The sequence below is a fragment of the Girardinichthys multiradiatus genome, chromosome 10 (assembly GCF_021462225.1).
Source record: "Girardinichthys multiradiatus isolate DD_20200921_A chromosome 10, DD_fGirMul_XY1, whole genome shotgun sequence".
NCBI classification, from domain to species: Eukaryota; Metazoa; Chordata; class Actinopteri; order Cyprinodontiformes; family Goodeidae; genus Girardinichthys; species Girardinichthys multiradiatus.
In genome coordinates, this window is record NC_061803.1 from 27,840,351 (window position 1) to 27,857,965 (window position 17,615).

Sequence of the window (17,615 nt, forward strand, 5' to 3'; positions counted from 1 at the left end):
AAACCTAAACACCTTTAAAATAAAAGATGCAGCACTCATTTTTTTAATGACATTACTTATGGAAGGTCAGAGTAACATTCTGGAATGCCACAACCCTTTAACAAAACATACCATTGCAAAGGATGCCTGCAAATCGTGGACACTGGGTCTTGTCGTACTGACAGTAGGGACCTTCATACTGGTCTGGATTGTAGCACACACAGGTCCCACATGGCTGACAGTCTCCAAGGCCTGAGCAGGACACTGTCGTATTAGGGCCAATGCACTGGTTCTTGTTTAAGTGAGAGGTTTTTGAGCAGTTACAGAAAGTACCCAGCCTAATAAAAAAAGCAGCACAAACAGAGAATTATTAAAGACATTACTAAATAACGTACTAAAGACAGATGTCTTATATTGTCAGAGAGAGAGGGAAATAATTTTCATGTTGCAAAATGTAATCTTCCAATGTCTCACCAGCCATCATCACACTGACATTTCCCGCACACCAATTTTCCATTTCCATTGCATGTTTCCGCTTTTGGAATAGGTGTCTAAAGAAGAGACATAAAAACGGATGAGTCTGCTGTATAGAACAGGCAGAAAAATGACCCCAAAGGAACCTGTTTGTGCTTTGGTTTAAATTAGTTTTCTAACCTTCTCACAATCACAGGTTAGACACAAAATGGAGGCTTTCACTTTGAGCGCAGCATTGAAGGTTGTCGGTTTGACTCTGATTGTACCTCCTTTGTCAGCTGAATCCATTTGGCAGACAGGTTTTTCATCAATCTTTTGTTGGGCTTTGAGCTTTACCTTGAAGCGGCCCTGGAGAGTACACACACACACACACACACGCACACACGTAATCTTGTTTAAATCTTTACATCACTCTTTCTTACAACAGCGTATTGGAAATTTCTCTGAATTTTAGAACTTTAACCACACCATGGCTAACCACATCCCTTACCCTACCCTTACATTAGTACATCTATACATTTTTCCAAATTGGCTCTACCCTTTTACTACAGAACTAGTCGCCGATGAGCACAACTGCAAAGCTTCCAAGTTTTCCACAAAGCACGTAGGGGACCCAGCAAACCTGTTCAGGTGAGATCAAACCCTGAACTCAGACGTGGCTGACCACTTATGCAGATCAGCTGTAATCACAGCAAAAGGTGGTTCTACTTGACTCCAATGGGCTAAATATAAATATAACAGTCAGACATTTATATTTCAGTATATGTAACACTTACAACTGCTCCAGGGTTGAAGTTAAAGGCTCCATAATCGGCTACTGTATTGTTTGAATACAGAAACTGAGCCTCAAAAGCCTTAGGTCTGTCCTCAGCACGGATGCTCATCTTAGAGCGGATACTCTGAAAAAAACAAAAACAACACAAAAGGATCAGCCCTGAGGCTTTGCTGCTATTTTTCCTAAACTTTTCCAGAGTTGCAAACATTTACTTTAAAGGCATCCTCCATGACCTGCAGGATATTGGATGAGTCTTCTTGAAGCAAACCAACCTCAGCAATGGGGAAATATTCTTTCAATTTCTGCAAACAGAACACAAGTGCATAACTTGGAATCTCTAGCCTGAAAAGAGGAAGGGATATGTAGAGGGACAAGGTGAACCGCTGTAGTCTACTTACACTGTAGTGAGTGTAGGAGTGGTTAGTGACTGCGAATATGGGGATGATGTTATGTTTTCCCAGCAGACGGACCAGTGTGGGTATCGAAGGGTAATCCTGGTTTGTAGCCTCTGTGTATTTGCCCTCTCCATCTAGGTGGCAGTGTTCGTCGTTGCGTGGCAGAATACCTGATAGCACGTTGGCACCATCAGCTTCGTAGTGAAAGGCTGACTCAGTGGAGAAAACTAAGAGATGAGTGCTGTGTTTGCGCCAGCCAATCTGTTCCTGGAATAGGAATACAAAACAAAATGAGAGGAGCATATATGGTAAAATGAAATAAAGGACAGATAGGAACTTCCACTGAAGGAAGTATGGTTATCTTGAAATAACAAAACAGGAAAATTGTTGCAACAGTTATTGTGTACATAGTGAGCAAGTTCTCTTCATTATCAATATTCTTAAAACTGCAGTCAAAACATTATATTGTCAAAAAATCTTGAAGAACAATGTGCAGCCATCCGTTTTTCAACATGGGTTACGCAGCAGGACAAGTATCCTGCTGCAAACCCTAGGACCATTGGGTTAAGCATCTTTCCCTACCACACATTTTGCTTCCACTTAACTTTCAATGAATTTGCCTGGATACACAAGCACACCAGCAAGTCCACCTTCGAATGGCTCAAAAAATTATTTGCAGTGGCCAAGTCAAAGTCAGGAATTAAATCTAATTGCGATGCTGAGATTTTAAGATGATGACCTTTGATGACCTCAAACAGGCCATTCATGTTCGAGGACTTCAAAACCTGTGGCCAAATTAACAAATTCCTCAGAATAGAGAGGACCACAATTCCTCCAAAGTAATTAAAAAAACTAATTTCTGCCAAGTGTGGCATAATAATAATGTTAATAAAATTTGGTTGATGTGAAACATTTCAGTGCAACAACAAAACAAAAAGGGCGGAGGGGGGGCGCTATTTTATTGCATTATTGCATTATTATTAAACCTGAATCAAAGAAAACATCAGTGCATCCAAGCTGGCAAATAGCAGCACTATCCCATCTTTTCTGTTATGTTGAAGTTTGGTCATCATTTTCTCATCTTTACTGGCTGTTTTGTTCATTTTGGTTAATATTTACTAAAAAAAGCAATATTGGCACTTATTTTCTGACATTTTCGAAGTTCAGTTCCCCTTACTGGTTGTTCTGACAAATAAATGCATCTTTTAAATAGAAGGTATACATTTTAGACATTATTATTTTGTCAAATGACTTGTTTAAGACTTCAAATAATGTGTTTAGGACTTTGAGGAATCTCCTCAGGACTTGCATGTCTTGACTTTGGACTTGCAAAACAATGACTCTGTCCCACCCCTGGATAATAGTCATTTAAAGGCTCTCACTAACCTCACACACTGCTGCCTGTAGAATTGCATCAAATCCTCCTTCAGGAGCATCCAGGTTGCCAGATATCCTCTCCTTTTGGAGCTCACTTATAAAGGAGTCTACATCACTTGTCAACTTGATGACATTTTGAAAAGAGAACGGAGGATCACTGTTGGGCCAAGGCTGAGCAATCCTGAGAACCGGATGAGGAATCAAAGTCAGAAAGAAGTAAGCACATTTAATGTTTCTGTATTTGCCAGCATTTTTCCTTACTTGACAGGTCTCATGTCAGTCTGGGGTTCGATCACTTTGTCCACAAACTTTCCAAACCCAATGGTGTAGTCATCTGAAAGCTTTTTCACAACCACAGCTACAGGTAAAACATGTAACATCAGTATTACAGATGACCTCATAGGAATCACAACACATCTCTACATTCTGCTCACCCAGCTCATTGCCCATTTTCTTCAGGTTGTCCAAATCATCCTGCATGGAGTTTGAGAAGTCCATAAGAATATAAAGATCCAGAGGGCCTTTAACTGGAGCAAACACCTGCACATCCATCACTTTTGTCTCTCCAGGCAGAAACGTAATGCTTGCTTGCTGTGGTGACACCTGAGACTGCTGAAGGTTCACGTTAATGCTGTCTTTCTGTGCAGCAGCACAGATGAAGAGAAAAACAAATAAGAGTCAAGAATTTGATACAAAACATATAAAATGATAAACATGAAAATCATGAGAGAGAAAAACTTACTTGCTCTATATCAAGACTGCTTTCAGCTGTAATGACAGCTGCAGCGTTGCAACCGCGGACGAGGATGTTCTTATACAGGTCACAGCGAGGACCATTGAAGGTCTGCATGAACAGGGAACTTATTAGTAAGTTTTGAAGCAAAAGTTAGAAGTTTAAGTGCTTTGTTTGATTCTTATACAAGACTCATTTTTAAAACCATGCACATGTTCAGTCTCAAACTGATCCAAGAAGGTTTAGATCCTAAAAAAGCAGCAAAATTGTTCCTTTTAAAACATTGTTATGATGATTCATAGATTCTATCCATTAGTAACTAAAGCTAGGGCCCAATAAATTCTATTTTATTCTTTTATCATAGCCTGCTTTTTCCAATATTCATTTTCTGTTTATAGATTTGTAAACAATTAGAACGAATAAAAAAAACTACAAAAAACAATTAATTAGTATCTTAAACAAACAAAATTAAATTATTTAACAGTGCAAAAATTCAAGTGGAGCTTTTTAAGTTCAAAGATGGAAAAGGATCTAATCTAATTCTAGACTCTTGATGACTGTGTAGGAACCTTGTGTACTGAAATGGTTCGAAACCTTTCTTTCTCATTGTACACATCAGCACAAGGACCTAATATTCAGCATAGTAATCAAGGTCATGATATGATGCAAAAGATTTCTTTCCATCTGACAATCATTTGATAAGGATAAAAAGATCTGAAACCAGGTTGCTGTAGTTCTCTGCTCTCACCTCTTCAGTGCAGTATGCACAGCCTTGGCCTGCCTGCAGACACTCTGAGCAGGAACCGTATTGTGAGGCAAGGCAGTAGTGCGCTGTTTGGGCTAGGAGCGTCAGGAGGAGTCAAAGACACAGAAAGGGAATAAATTGAGTTAATCTCATAAAGTGTTGTTAGAATACCTGTGGGAACACTAAAAATACTGTGGAACAACATTTAAGCTACTCCTGGTCAAGTCCAGAACAAATACCAACACGAATAGCTGACTTTGATATAGGCAATATGGCTCTCTGCCCAGGGTGGCATAGCCTGGGTGGAGGGAAACCAATCTAGAAAAAAAGTCATCAGCTGGTTGCAAAAAAGAAAAAGATTTCTATTGGTTATCTGTACACACAGTTAACAGAAAAATGCGCTCCCCTGCGTTGCGTATACTGTAAGAAAAAATAAATCTGTACTTTGCGGGTGGCTGATGACGCTGAAGTTAATATCCGATTCTCAGCTTTTAAAGGGCTCTTTTATTATTTACTTTTAACAGACTCTGAACTTCATTTGTCCATCAAAACCTTATATGTTTATACTGGTCAGACAAGGAGGTGGTACAAAGTGGTAGGAGAAGCTTGCCCGGTAAGGAGATGTTTTGTAGATTAATATCCTGAGTAAAACAAATATTACAAACTGTTTAGCCTGCAATGGTCTATTCAAAGTCAAATACATGTCATAAACAAGTAAGATGAACAACTAATGACAACATTTAACTATATAATTGATAAAACATCCATTAATAAATGAAAATAATGTTTATCTAGTAAAAGATGCTGTTTTGTCTAATAAATGATACAATAAATCAGTACACATAATTCTGATTTTCACCTTGAGCAGAAGAGCAGGTCAGCAGGACGGTGAGAAGACCGAGTCCCGCCAAGCACTGTAATGACCAACTCCCCATCTCCCCGCTGTAAAAGAAAGTAAAATGACATATTCACACTTTGACATAATCTACAACCATCAAACCTTTTTCAGAGACATACATTTTATACACCTAGTCTAACACTTAGATATTGGTTTCTTATGTAAATTTTGCTGGGATCCAACACATACACATTTTAAGGTCTGACATTCCACACCCTTCCAGACCCAAATGACTAATTGTACATTGTTTTTATAACACTATTAACATTTGAATACAACGGTTTTACTGGGGTGGGGTGTGTGAGGTTTTGTTAAATGTATGTTACACATATTATAAGACATCATAATCCTAAAATTGGCTTCCAATATGCCAGGCTGATAAAGGCCTATTTCACTGTTTGGTTTTATTTTTTCTCTTATTTTACATGCGGACTAACTCAGACAACCTCGTTTTAAAATCTTTAACACTAGGCTTGTCAAATTTTTGCTGCATTATTTTACACTAAATAAAGATTTTTTGGAGTACAGCTTATGACCTTTAATACCTTTATTCTTTTATTGTGTTTGCTAAATTTGATCTGGTGATATGGTGAATCAAACAGAACATGATTTAAACAGATGTCACCCTAAAATTAATGCCATTTCTTTCTTTTTTTTTTCATGAATTTGTATTTTAAAATGTCTAGAATGTCTTAGAATAAGGAGTCTGCTAAGTCTGGAATATTAAACATTTTCAAAGTTAAATTTTCTTTTTTTTGTACTTATCCAGGCCTGGAAAATGGTACAGGCTAATATCATAGACTTCCAGGATTGTTCCAAGACCGAGTACGTAACCGTTTCACTGTCTCGTAGAATAATTACTATAAGAAAGACTATTTTTACATCAGAATAAAGCTCAACATGTAGATCTAAAGTCTGAGCTGCAGTGTTGTCTACAGTTTTTTTAGTGCTTTGGTTTTAAATTGTCACACTTTGATTCAATGTAGTCAATAATAAACTCCAAGTTTTAAACTATGCTGACTGGATAAGTGATACTTCAATAGTCTGAATTAAATTTTTTTACTATGCATTATAATTTTGCATAGTAAAAAACGTATTATTAATGAAAAGAATCCACATGTTACATTTACCAAACACTATTAATTTTCATCTAGTTGGAATGCTACATGTTTTAATAATGTAGACCCTTTCCACAAGCCATGATATAACTCCTGCATGTCTTTCATCCAGTTTTAACCTGTTTTGTATTTTTATATAATTTCAGGGCCGGTTGGGAACCAAAGCAGCATGGTCGGGGAATTGTGACAATTGTGCAAGAACTGATGCAGGGTGGGATTTGGAAATATTCCAGAAAGCTTGCTGTGTGCGCTCTTCACTATAAAACCACATTATAATTTCATACTGGAATCTTGGATGGAGGACAATCTGACAAACAAACAGAGGCATCGACTCTATTAAACACAGTAGGTGCCGAAAGAACAATAACTGCTGTGTGGTGTGAAAGGTCTGTAATTGTCTCAGTGGGCAGCGGGGTAACAAATGGATGATTTGTGTCTCGAAAAAAGGCAACTCTGAGAAGGAATTTCTCTCTGAGGCGAGAGCATGACCTGTTCGAGTTAAAAACACAGCCTGGAAGCACATGGGAAGGGCAGGTTTGCGCCTCTCTGTGAAAGAAAGCTGACTACAGGTGTGTGTGTGTGAGTGGGAGACGTAGTGGTAGAAGGTATCACATAAATCACGGAGCAGAGATGGTCCAAAACCAACTGTTCTTCTGTAAACTTTGCTGAGAACCAATAAATAAAAGCAGACCCGAACTTTATATTTTGCTCCCACTCTGACAAAAATCGCAGACAAGCAGGCGCTTCTGACCCAAATTACACCCTCCAGTCACTCATGCTGCATTTCTTTGTTCTGAACGCTTCTCTGGCACATAAAAGAGAAGACTTTTTACTGAGTTCAAAGCTGGAGTTGCTTCTCTTCAGACAAAATCATGCCTGCCTGGCGAAAATACCATCAGTGGGTGTGGGTCTAACCCGTCATGACATCACATTTGGGAGAAAGGGAAGGTGAGGGGTGGAGGGGGGGGGTCGTTTTTAAAAAAGATAGGAGGGTCAAACCTTGAAAGTGACAACAGCAACAAATAAAAATCTCAGCCATTTAAGAGATTACTATAATCCTCCCTAAAAAAGAAATAAACTAACAAGAATAAGCTAAAACTGCATCTAATTATCCTGCGTATACAAAGATCCAGACTGTTTGATCTGATCCAAAGAAATTCTCCTGTGCTACACATATAGGTCCTGATTAAATGAAGGTAGTAAAGTACAAAGACACTAATTCTAAAAAAGGAGAATATTAAATTAGTTGAAAAAAAGTCGGCCCAAGGCAGCAGCACACTAGGTGCCGTGTAGCACCTCCAGGACAGCAGGGGCGCCCAACAGCAATTCAATTATTACACAATGTACATTTAAAAATTTTAGATTTGCTGTATTTTTTATGACAATTCTAGATTTAGCTACAATTTGACATTTAAAAGAATTGACAGATATACTAGCTTTAATTATACAATAGATAGATTAGTGTTTAATAACTATTTTAACACTGATAATTTATCGCTGCTGGTTTAATCAATTCTGCTGCTTGGGTCTGCTGGAGGCACATTTTAAGCACAGTTTGACTACAAATAAATCTCTCTATATAATAAAAACAATTGTATGTTGCTGGAAGAAAGTACAACCAGTTAAACTTGGTTGTCCCTTTTTTCCAGAATAAAACATTTATTGAAATAAATGGGACTGGACTGGACTGCTAGATCAAATGAGTAAGTCTAAGAACTTAATTGGTCTTCCAGTTTCTTTATCATTATCATTAAAAAAGGTTATTTTAAGTGACTAATGAGAAACTAAAGGAAACTTCTTCTGTCATATGGCCAGTTTGGGTGTTGAATTACAAGTAAACCAACTAAGAAAGTTAAATACCCAACAAGACAATGTTAGTAGTGCCGAGGTGGCTGGTGGGTGATGAGTTTATCTGAAAGTGGGGCCCCGCAAATGAACTTCTCCTTGGGGCCCCATACAACCTTGGGCTGGCTCTGCTTTAAGTCTGGATATTATTCTTAAACTGTTTAGTTCAATATAAAGTTATAAAACAAGCACTTTATTCACCATGCCCCAAAGGTAACACCATACAGACCGGTCATTTTGCGACATGCAGAAGTGGAGGGCAGTGAAAACAATCAAGTTATTATGAAAGTTATTATTTCTGAGTGAAAACAAAGGAATTACTGATCAAACAAACCTCTTAAGAGTGTCGGCGCTCAGTCCAAGTGCAAAAGTCCAGTGGTTAGGAAGAAAGAAAAGTATTTCCTCTTTTGCTAGGTATCCACCTGGGTTAAATAAAATCTTTGTCCCTGTGGCCAAGTTCAAAGTCCCGTCCAAAAAGAAAAAGAGAAAGGTTCCAGTTCTTCTCCCTCTGTCTCTTTCTTCTCTCCTGTGAGGTGAAGTATGGTCAAATATTTACTTCTTTGCTCTTAAACTCGGTGAAGAGTGTGCGTCCAAGTGTTTCTGCAGGAGAGATATGGGAGACACTGAGACTCAGAGTGAATGTCAGTGGGAGTGCTGTGACTTGATCCTTTTGCTTCTGCGCACACACACATCAGTCCCTATCCAGGTATGCTGCTATAAGAGAGAGAGTTCACACATCCACTGCCTCCCTATGTCTGTTCCCCACCCTACTGCAAGTTAAAGCTCCACACCTCGATGTGTCAAGCCCCCCTCCCTGCTGCATTCCTCCCCCAACATGAGTTCACCTGTATGGGCTTGAGATTCTGTAGGCAGGACCCTCTTTCAGGCCACCTCCCAATCTCTTGGGAGTGGCACACATTGAAGAACACTGCCTGCAGGCTATGGGAAACGGTTTTGTGACTTGTGTTTACTCAGCCATGTACTCGTGCTAAAGGGTACATTTTCGTCTTGGCAAATATTTGACACTGACAGAACAATTACCACAAATCGTTTTTTGTCCTTATGTGTGGATGCAAATTGTTTCCTTTAGTAACAGAGTTGCAAGTAAACACGGTATCTACATTCCTGTGCAGACAAGCCCACCTGGTACCGTGACCATGACACTGAATCCTAATACGTGCCTTGTTGGATTGCGCTCCAACAGTCTCACACGAAGGAGCTCATCAACATCTTGTCTAGAAACTATTTAGGTGTAGGAACAGATTTCACAAGTTAAGATTATTCACAAGTGGAAAACACTTAAGACAGTTGTCAAATGAACTGTTTTGTGAAAGAGGTTGAAGATTGGTGATCCCTACAGTGAGGGGAACTTGTCACAAACGTTATGATTGTAAAGCCTTAGGGAAATGACATGATTGGTTGGTTTTAATATCATTTGTGAGAGACCTTAAGAATTTGTGTTGCAAGGCCGGGTATAAAATCCCACAGGGCACACCAATCAGAGAGCACATATGGTCTTTTATCTGGTTAGCAACACATGCTAAATTAATGCTAAAAAACTGAAAACTGACTGCTATCAAAGAACATCGGAAATTCCAGTACTTAGCAAGCGGTTTGTTATTTATGAGAAAAATAATTAAAGAAATATAAAACAGATGTAAACATAAGATTTCCTTTTTTGATCTTACAACATCCATACATAAATTATTTAAAAAAATTATTAGGCCCTCTGAAATTACCCTTTGCTTGCTGATCAGAGGTTGTATTAACCTATTCCTAAAAGGAAACAACTTTTTTAATGTTTTGTCACATATAGTTATGGGGAAAAGAAGCACTTTTGCCCATGCCTATGGTAAATGACCTGCACTTGGATGGCACTTTATGTAGTCCGAGGACCCCAAACCACTTCACAATGCAATCAGTCATCCATAAAGGCTGCCATACAATCGGCGCCACCGGGTCCTCTGACCACCATCAGCAGGCAAGGCAGGTGAAGTGTCTTGCTCAAGGACACAACGACTGAGACCGGGGTTTGGACACCACCACTTACAGGACGAACCGCTACTACTGCCGCTACCGTCGCCCCACATACACTACCGGTCAAAAGTTTTAGAACACCTTTCTTATTTAATGGTTTTCTTTATGTTTATGACTATTTCCATTGTATGTAGATTCTCACTGAAGACATCAAAACTGTGAATGAACAAATATGCAGTTATGTAGCACATAGAAAATAGTGAAATAACTTTAAATATGTTATATTTTAGAATCCTTAAAGTAGTGACTAAAATATTAACCTTTGCCTGTCTCTCAATGAACCTCTGGGAAGTTCTTTCAAGACTCTTTGGAAAACCATTTCAGGTGACCTCCTCATGAAGCTCATGGAGAGAATGCTAAGAGAGCAAATCAGTCATCAAAGCAAAGGGTGGCTATTTTGTAAGCATCTAAAATATAAAAATGATTGGAGTTATTTCACACATTTTATTTACTACATAATTCCATGTGTGTTCATTCATAGTTTTGTTGCCTTTGGTGAGAATCTACAATGCAAATAGTCATCAAAATAAAGAGACCCATTAAGTGAGAAAGTGTATCTAAAACCTTTGACTGGTAGAGTTTGTATCAGCAAAATGGCTAATTTTGCTAAGTGTTTATGAATCACAGCACAGTGGACTAGAAGTACAAGCATTAAACTCAGTTTTGAATGATGCACACACAGAAAACATCCAGCGTGTCTCTCACTGGCATGGCAAAGTTGATTCTAACAGAAAAATGTTTGCATGTATTTATGATACACCGTGCAAAAAAAAAGCCCTAACTCCAATTCTGCTAAAGTACTGATGCTTAAATAGAGTTTCATCATCTGAATTGGACTGAATATAATTAGATATGAACTGGACCTGTTTGTCCTCTAAAGTGCTTTGATGTGATGTTTGCTGTGAAGTGATTCTATGTAAATAAACCAAACCGAACTGAATTGAATTGAAAAAGGTGCTGTGTTACATTATGATCTTTATTTTTTTGTATTTTCTTGGCTGTACTAAAGAGCCAAAGCCTGTTTCTACCAAAAGCGGAAGCAGGTAGGAATGAAGAAATCATATATTAAAGTACATTGAAGGATCACATTTTGTTCATTGCTATTCACGTAACAGCAATAACTTGTTTGTTGAGAGAGACTTGAATATTTGTCAATCCAAATAAAGGACTTAATTTTCCATTGTTGGCTTTTCGTATGAATGTAAACATTTAGTTTTTTATTCTTCCATGCTCTTACAAAGATTCCAAAATTGTTCACAATTAAATATTAAACTGGGAACCATATAACTAAGTGACTACACATCAGAGTGCTCCAGTCACAGACCCTGGAGCTGATCTTGGACCGGAGTGGTTTAAATGATTCATAGGTGAAAGCAGCTCTGTTCCTCTGTATTGTACATACCACACTGGACAGCTGTGCTCCGGGCAACCAGATCTGGTTGGACATACAATGAAGGACTCTCACTACAGGGAACAAAACTTCTTTAGTAGCAACGCCTCCCTTGTGTCTGAAGGTCTCGGCTGACGCTTAGACAGCAGAGCAGTTCTAAACAACCATTCCACATCTACTAAAGGAAGATCTGTGGCCCAAGCACCATAGGATGGACTTTATAAATATGTAATACTTTTATCCCACCCATAATGTAAATAACATTTATGTTCATAAAACATTTAATAAAAATAGGTCAACACCAGTTAATGTTAAACTTTTGAATCAAACAGGAATTGCTTTTATTTTGAAGAGCTGGAAGTATCTTTGAAATTATGCTAGCTTAAGTTGTCTGAGGTGATTTAAGTATATGTTGCTCTAAAAACCATTTCATTATTATGATGCAGCAACAGAGAAAATGCTTCAGTGTCACATATTTGGTCTGTGGCTTACTGCTTGCTCTATGGTAGCATGGAAAAAAACAACAACTTGGATACTGTCGTTTATTCCTTTCTTACATACTCACTTTTTTTTAACCAAGCTGCTCAATAAATCGCAACTATATCGTCATCGGAAAATCAGTGTCCCCAATATTAATACTGTAAAGGACTGTCTGGAAAGCAATAATTCATGGTGATCATACTACAAGTGTCATTAGTTCACATTTTGCATGGCGATGTAATATTCAAATACCAACAATAAAGTAGTGAGGAAGATGACTAATTATTATACACTACAGTAATTTACTTAAATGGGCTGGACTTACCAGCTAACTTTCCCCCCTGAATGCAGGAGATAAAGACTGAGACCATAGAGAACGAGTCTAAATCAAGTCTTTTTTTTTTAAGTTTAGTGTGATTGAAGTCAAAGGTCTCTGCCACATACAAGCCTGGCACAGTGACTGTGACATTTTGGATCCTTTTTCCAAGCATAAAGACATTTCTAGAAATGGTAGCCTGTTTACACTGAATTTCTTAAAAAGTAAAAAAATACAAAGGTTACATTGGAAATAGTATATTTCCATATCTACAAGGCCTATGAACATTGAAGCTGATATGTACCCAACTATCAAACTTTTGTAATTTATATGCATAAAAGAAACTTGTGTGGGAAGGCCAGCAAAAGTGGCTCCAGCCCGAGGGCCCACATCTTGTTTAATCCAGGCCTGCGCCCACTGCATTGGTTTTGTAACTCAAACATAGGTTTTGAAAACAAGTCTGCTATTCTGAACATTACTGAACATTACACAAACAAAAACACTAAATATATAGTATATGTATAGTAAATATATAGTACTTGAGCAATGAGTGAACTACAAACAGTTGACTAAATATGTGAAGGAGGTTTACCAGGTTTAATCTGAGGTTCCTGGATCTTCTTGTCAATGACAGAATCTCCAGGAACCTCAAATTAGCCTGCACAATTACTGCACAAAAATGTTTTGAATCTAAACATTAAACCATATTAATACCCACAGTATTCAGGAAAAACTTGAATTTGGATAGAAACCGTTATAAAGTGTGAATAAATGTAAAAAAAAAAAAAAAAATTACATAGCTGCTTTGTGTCATTATTTATATTTTACACTGAATAAAAGCACCTACATTGATAGCAAACGAAGTACTTACAGTAAATAAAGATGTTGAAGTGTTGAACTAGACTCGCCAGCTGAAGAGACTGAATTACCCCCAAACAGGGTTCTGGGAGAGCACTACAACCCTCCCAGCAAGCCTAAAAAAAGAAGAAAAAAAAAAAAAAAACCAGCAGGACACTATTAGTTATTGCTTTGAGACAGAACCCCCCCTCTCTTGAGAATGGCTCCACCTTCCGCTCCCCACTCAACAGCCTGGGTCAGGTCTGTGCCCAACTCCTCGCCAATTTACACGACACAAGCGGCGCTTTTTGGATCACTGACTTTATTCAATGTGCAGCTAATGGAGTCTGAACACCCCGAGCAACAAATGATGACAAGCCAGAACAGTCATCAGACGGAACCTAACCTATTGTTTAGGGGAAAGTAACGGGACAATGTATCTCCCTCTGATGCAGATTTTATTCCTTGTGCTTCTATAGAAATAAAAAAAAAAACCCAGGAGAAAGCATGTCCTGCCTTGTCACTCGACATGTTATATGTTATTTAACAACAGCAACGTAAAAGCGAGCTCCTGTAACTCAGAAAGTGAATGTCTTTAACTAATCTTGGGTTAGCACAGGTGGGAAGATTTGGCAGTGAAAGTTGTGACCCGCTCAGTCCGGACAGGTTCGCCTCTGGGTGTTGCTCATGGGCTCAGGCGGCTTCCGTTGATTGACTCACCTGCAGTGAGGATGATTAAAACCTGTGATTCATCGCTACGACATTCCTACCCAGCATGACAATGTCTCCGATGGACTTTAGAGTAAACGCGTTTCTAACATTTCTGTCCTGCGTACGTTGACTTTAAACCAGATAGGTTTTTATTTATCCTGCTAAATCGTGAGCATCTACGTGACCAATATATTTATATATTATTACCTACAGTGCTTTGCAAAATTATTTGCGCCCCTTGAACTTTTGCACTTTTTTCACGTTACCATACAATACGATGTATTTCTTAGTGATGTTCGGTGATAGACCAACAGAAAGTTAGTTACAGTTAAGCTCAGTCAGTCGCTATGTATAGGAGAGAGAAACACTAAAAGACAGGGCCATGTGGATCATCTGTTGAAGGTGAGCATTAAGTTGTTGCCAGCAGAAGCTCGGACGATGCCCCTCTCCAGAAAGGTGTCACAGGTAGACACAGAGTCAGGCCAGGTGTAGCTTCTAGGAAGAGAATAGAGAGAACATAAAGTTAAAAGCTGAAATAACAGCAAATAATGCAAAATTGGAGAGTAGTGTGAGAATGTATCGAAGAGGGTGAAAGTGGTCATTATGTCCTACAGCAGCCTAAGCCTATAGCAGCATAACTACACAGATAGTTTCAGTTCAGATTATTTAGTTAAACAGCGCTTATTTTCAACAATGTCGTCTCAAGGAAACCCACAAAGGGTCCCACTGATGGTCATTGTTATACTAAAAACCAGAAGGATTGGGATACCTCTCTCTGTCAGACTGATTATAACCATTGGAAAAGAGAAGGGCTCATACAGGTAGCAGAAATGGAGGGTGTGTTTGCACCTCAACCATAACTGAGCCGGTTTAGGCTAAACCTGACTCCCCCTTAATCCAACCAACAGGGAGGGAAGAAGATGGAGGTAAAAAATAAGGAAGATAGCTCAGGATAAATTAAGCCACTCTAACTATAAGCTTTATCAAAAAGGAAAGTTTTAAGCCTAGCCTTAAAAGTAGACAGGGTGTCTGCCTCACGGACTAAAGCTGGGAGCTGGTTCCACAGGAGAGGAGCCTGATACCTAAAGGATCTGCCTCCCATTCTACTTCTAGAGACTCTAGGAACCACCAGTAAACCTGCAGTCTGAGAACGAAGTGCTCTGTTAGGAACATATGGACCAATCAGATCTCTGATGTATGATGGAGCTAGATCATTAAGGGCTTTAGATGTGAGGAGGAGAATTTTAAATTATATTCCATTAACATTTACTTTTCCTTCCCATAGAAAGTACTCCTGGATCAGTGCTTCTTTGTTCTCTTTGTGTCTCTGCTCTGTTCTCTCTAACCCCCAGTCGGTCGTGGCAGATGGCCGCTCACACTGAGCCTGGTTCTGGTTCTGCTGGAGGTTTCTTCCTGTTAAAAGGGAGTTTTTCCTCTCCACTGTCGCTACATGCATGCTCAGTATGAGGGATTGCTGCAAAGTCAACACCAGTGACTGTCCACTGTCTCTACATGCTCATACAGGAGGAGTGAATGCTGCAAGTCACTGACTGGATGCAATCTGCTGGGTTTCCTTAGATAGAAAAACTTTTTATCCAATTTGAATAAATAACTAACTCTGACTGCACTGTTCAATGGTTAGGATTAATTGGAATGTATGAACCTGACTGTTGTGAAGTGCCTTGAGACAACATGTGTTGTGAATTGGCGCTATATAAATAAAACTGAATTGAATTTCATATCAAAGTTTATAAAAAATTATTATTTTTTAAATATTAATAAATAAAAATCTGACAAATGACAAGTTTGTATTCGACCTTTGAGGTCCAGTATGTTTCCACCAACTTTGCACAAGCTCATTCAAACTGTATTCTTTCCATCTGTAAATATCAATTCTTATGTCTTGCCAATGCCATGTATTCTCGATTGGATTTATGTCTGCACATTGAATGGCTATACTAACAAATATACCTTGTAGCCCTGCTTGTCCTGCATCAAGGTTAACCTTTGCCCCAGTCTCCAGACTTCCACACTCTCTAACAGGTTTCCTTCCAGGATTACTTGTATTTATCCTCCATGCGTCTTTTGATCAACTCTGACCAGATTCCCTGTACTTGAAGTAAAATATATCCATAGCATGATGCTGCCACCACCATGTTTCACCATGGGGATGTGTTCAGGGCAATGTGCAGTCATAGTTTTCTTCATGTATGTGGGCCAAAAGATTCCCCATATTCCTCATGTTTGCTGTGTACCTTCCATGGTTTGGGGCAACCTGGACAGAGGTCTTCCTATAGTTTTCATTCGATGGCTTCCGTCTTGCAGCTCTTCCTTAAAGGAAGTGCAGTGCTTAACAGTTTCCCATTTAACAGATTCTCCCACTTGAGCTGTGGGTGTCTGCAGCTCCTCCTGAGTTACTATGGGCCTCTTGGCTGCTTCTGAGATGATGACCTGTCAGCTTGTGTGGATGTCCATGTTTGGTACATTTTCAATTGTGCTGTATTCCATGAGCTCTTCAAAGCTTGAGATATGGTTTTATAATCTTCTCCACTCTGTTGACTTGGCTGGTGTGTTCTTTCATGATGGTGCTTGTTCATTGATGATCTCTGACAAGTCCCTATTATTATGTATGATTTGATATGTTGCTGCCACTTATGTATTCTATATATATCCTTATATACATAAACAGAGCAGTTTCTACACTGTCAATATATTAATCAAAATTACACACAAATAAAAACAAAAAACAAGCCAAAATTGAAAAGCTGTAACAGGAAAAATTCGGTGTTTTCATTTGCAGAAAATCGTCATAATTAACATCAGTCTGTGTGTTGTTAATCAATAAACATATTTTACTTTATTGAATGACTATTATCACAAGGTGGAATCTGTTATTTTTGTAATGTTTTATCTTAAATCAATTTTTCAAGGTTAACTCAATTTTTTTTCAAAACCACTATCTTATGTCTGTGGTTTAGGCACTCATTAACTGCATCAACATGATCACAAAATGTGATCTCATTAAGATATGAAAATTACAATATGGTCTACAGTTATGTGAACGGTTTAGTATTTGGTTTACATTTAATACATCTTGTTACTAGATAATCTTCAACGTTCATAAAAATCTACAATACATTGGTCAAGAAGGTTAAGGTGTTCATTCTAAAGGAATTTACCGAGGCAGATATTTATCCAGTTGTTTAGGTGTGTGTGTGACATCTATAAAAACCAAACAAGAGCTCAGCCTGAGCATAATATACATGACTGGTGTGAGATGGAGGTTCAGTTTTTGTTAGTACTGCATTCCAGACTCTGCAAAAACATGTTGCGGTACAAGGAGAAAGCAAACATTTACTCATGCGTCGAACCAAATGGATGGCTTCTGTCACAGCTTGTATCCAAAGGTGTGTATGATTCAGCTGACCGTCATTAATGATTCAGCCGTAAGCCTTCAGCTGGGCTGGAAACCTCAAAAAACTCTCAGTCAGCCTAACACCAAGAT

General features: G+C 38.6%; 1 protein-coding gene across 4 annotated transcripts in view; it reads right to left on the reverse strand.

Annotated features, from left to right (window-relative positions):
- Positions 1 to 9,017, reverse strand: part of itgb4 (integrin, beta 4) — a 30,758-nt gene extending 21,741 nt beyond the window's left edge. For 2 of the 4 annotated variants that reach the window (XM_047376834.1, XM_047376835.1), the window contains exons 1-13: positions 8,674 to 9,016; positions 5,338 to 5,420; positions 4,482 to 4,573; positions 3,743 to 3,844; positions 3,435 to 3,639; positions 3,262 to 3,358; positions 3,010 to 3,181; positions 1,627 to 1,890; positions 1,441 to 1,530; positions 1,230 to 1,352; positions 634 to 801; positions 454 to 530; positions 112 to 317 (exon numbers count right to left, since the gene is read on the reverse strand). In XM_047376834.1, coding sequence (XP_047232790.1) covers positions 112 to 317; positions 454 to 530; positions 634 to 801; positions 1,230 to 1,352; positions 1,441 to 1,530; positions 1,627 to 1,890; positions 3,010 to 3,181; positions 3,262 to 3,358; positions 3,435 to 3,639; positions 3,743 to 3,844; positions 4,482 to 4,573; positions 5,338 to 5,413 — 1,672 coding nt within the window. In that variant the 5' untranslated portion in view covers positions 5,414 to 5,420; positions 8,674 to 9,016. Of the gene's footprint in view, positions 1 to 111; positions 318 to 453; positions 531 to 633; positions 802 to 1,229; positions 1,353 to 1,440; positions 1,531 to 1,626; positions 1,891 to 3,009; positions 3,182 to 3,261; positions 3,359 to 3,434; positions 3,640 to 3,742; positions 3,845 to 4,481; positions 4,574 to 5,337; positions 5,421 to 8,673 lie in introns of all 4 variants that reach the window. The other 2 variants (XM_047376836.1, XM_047376833.1) reach the window with 2 other exon arrangements.
- Between the last annotated feature and the right edge of the window lie 8,598 nt (positions 9,018 to 17,615).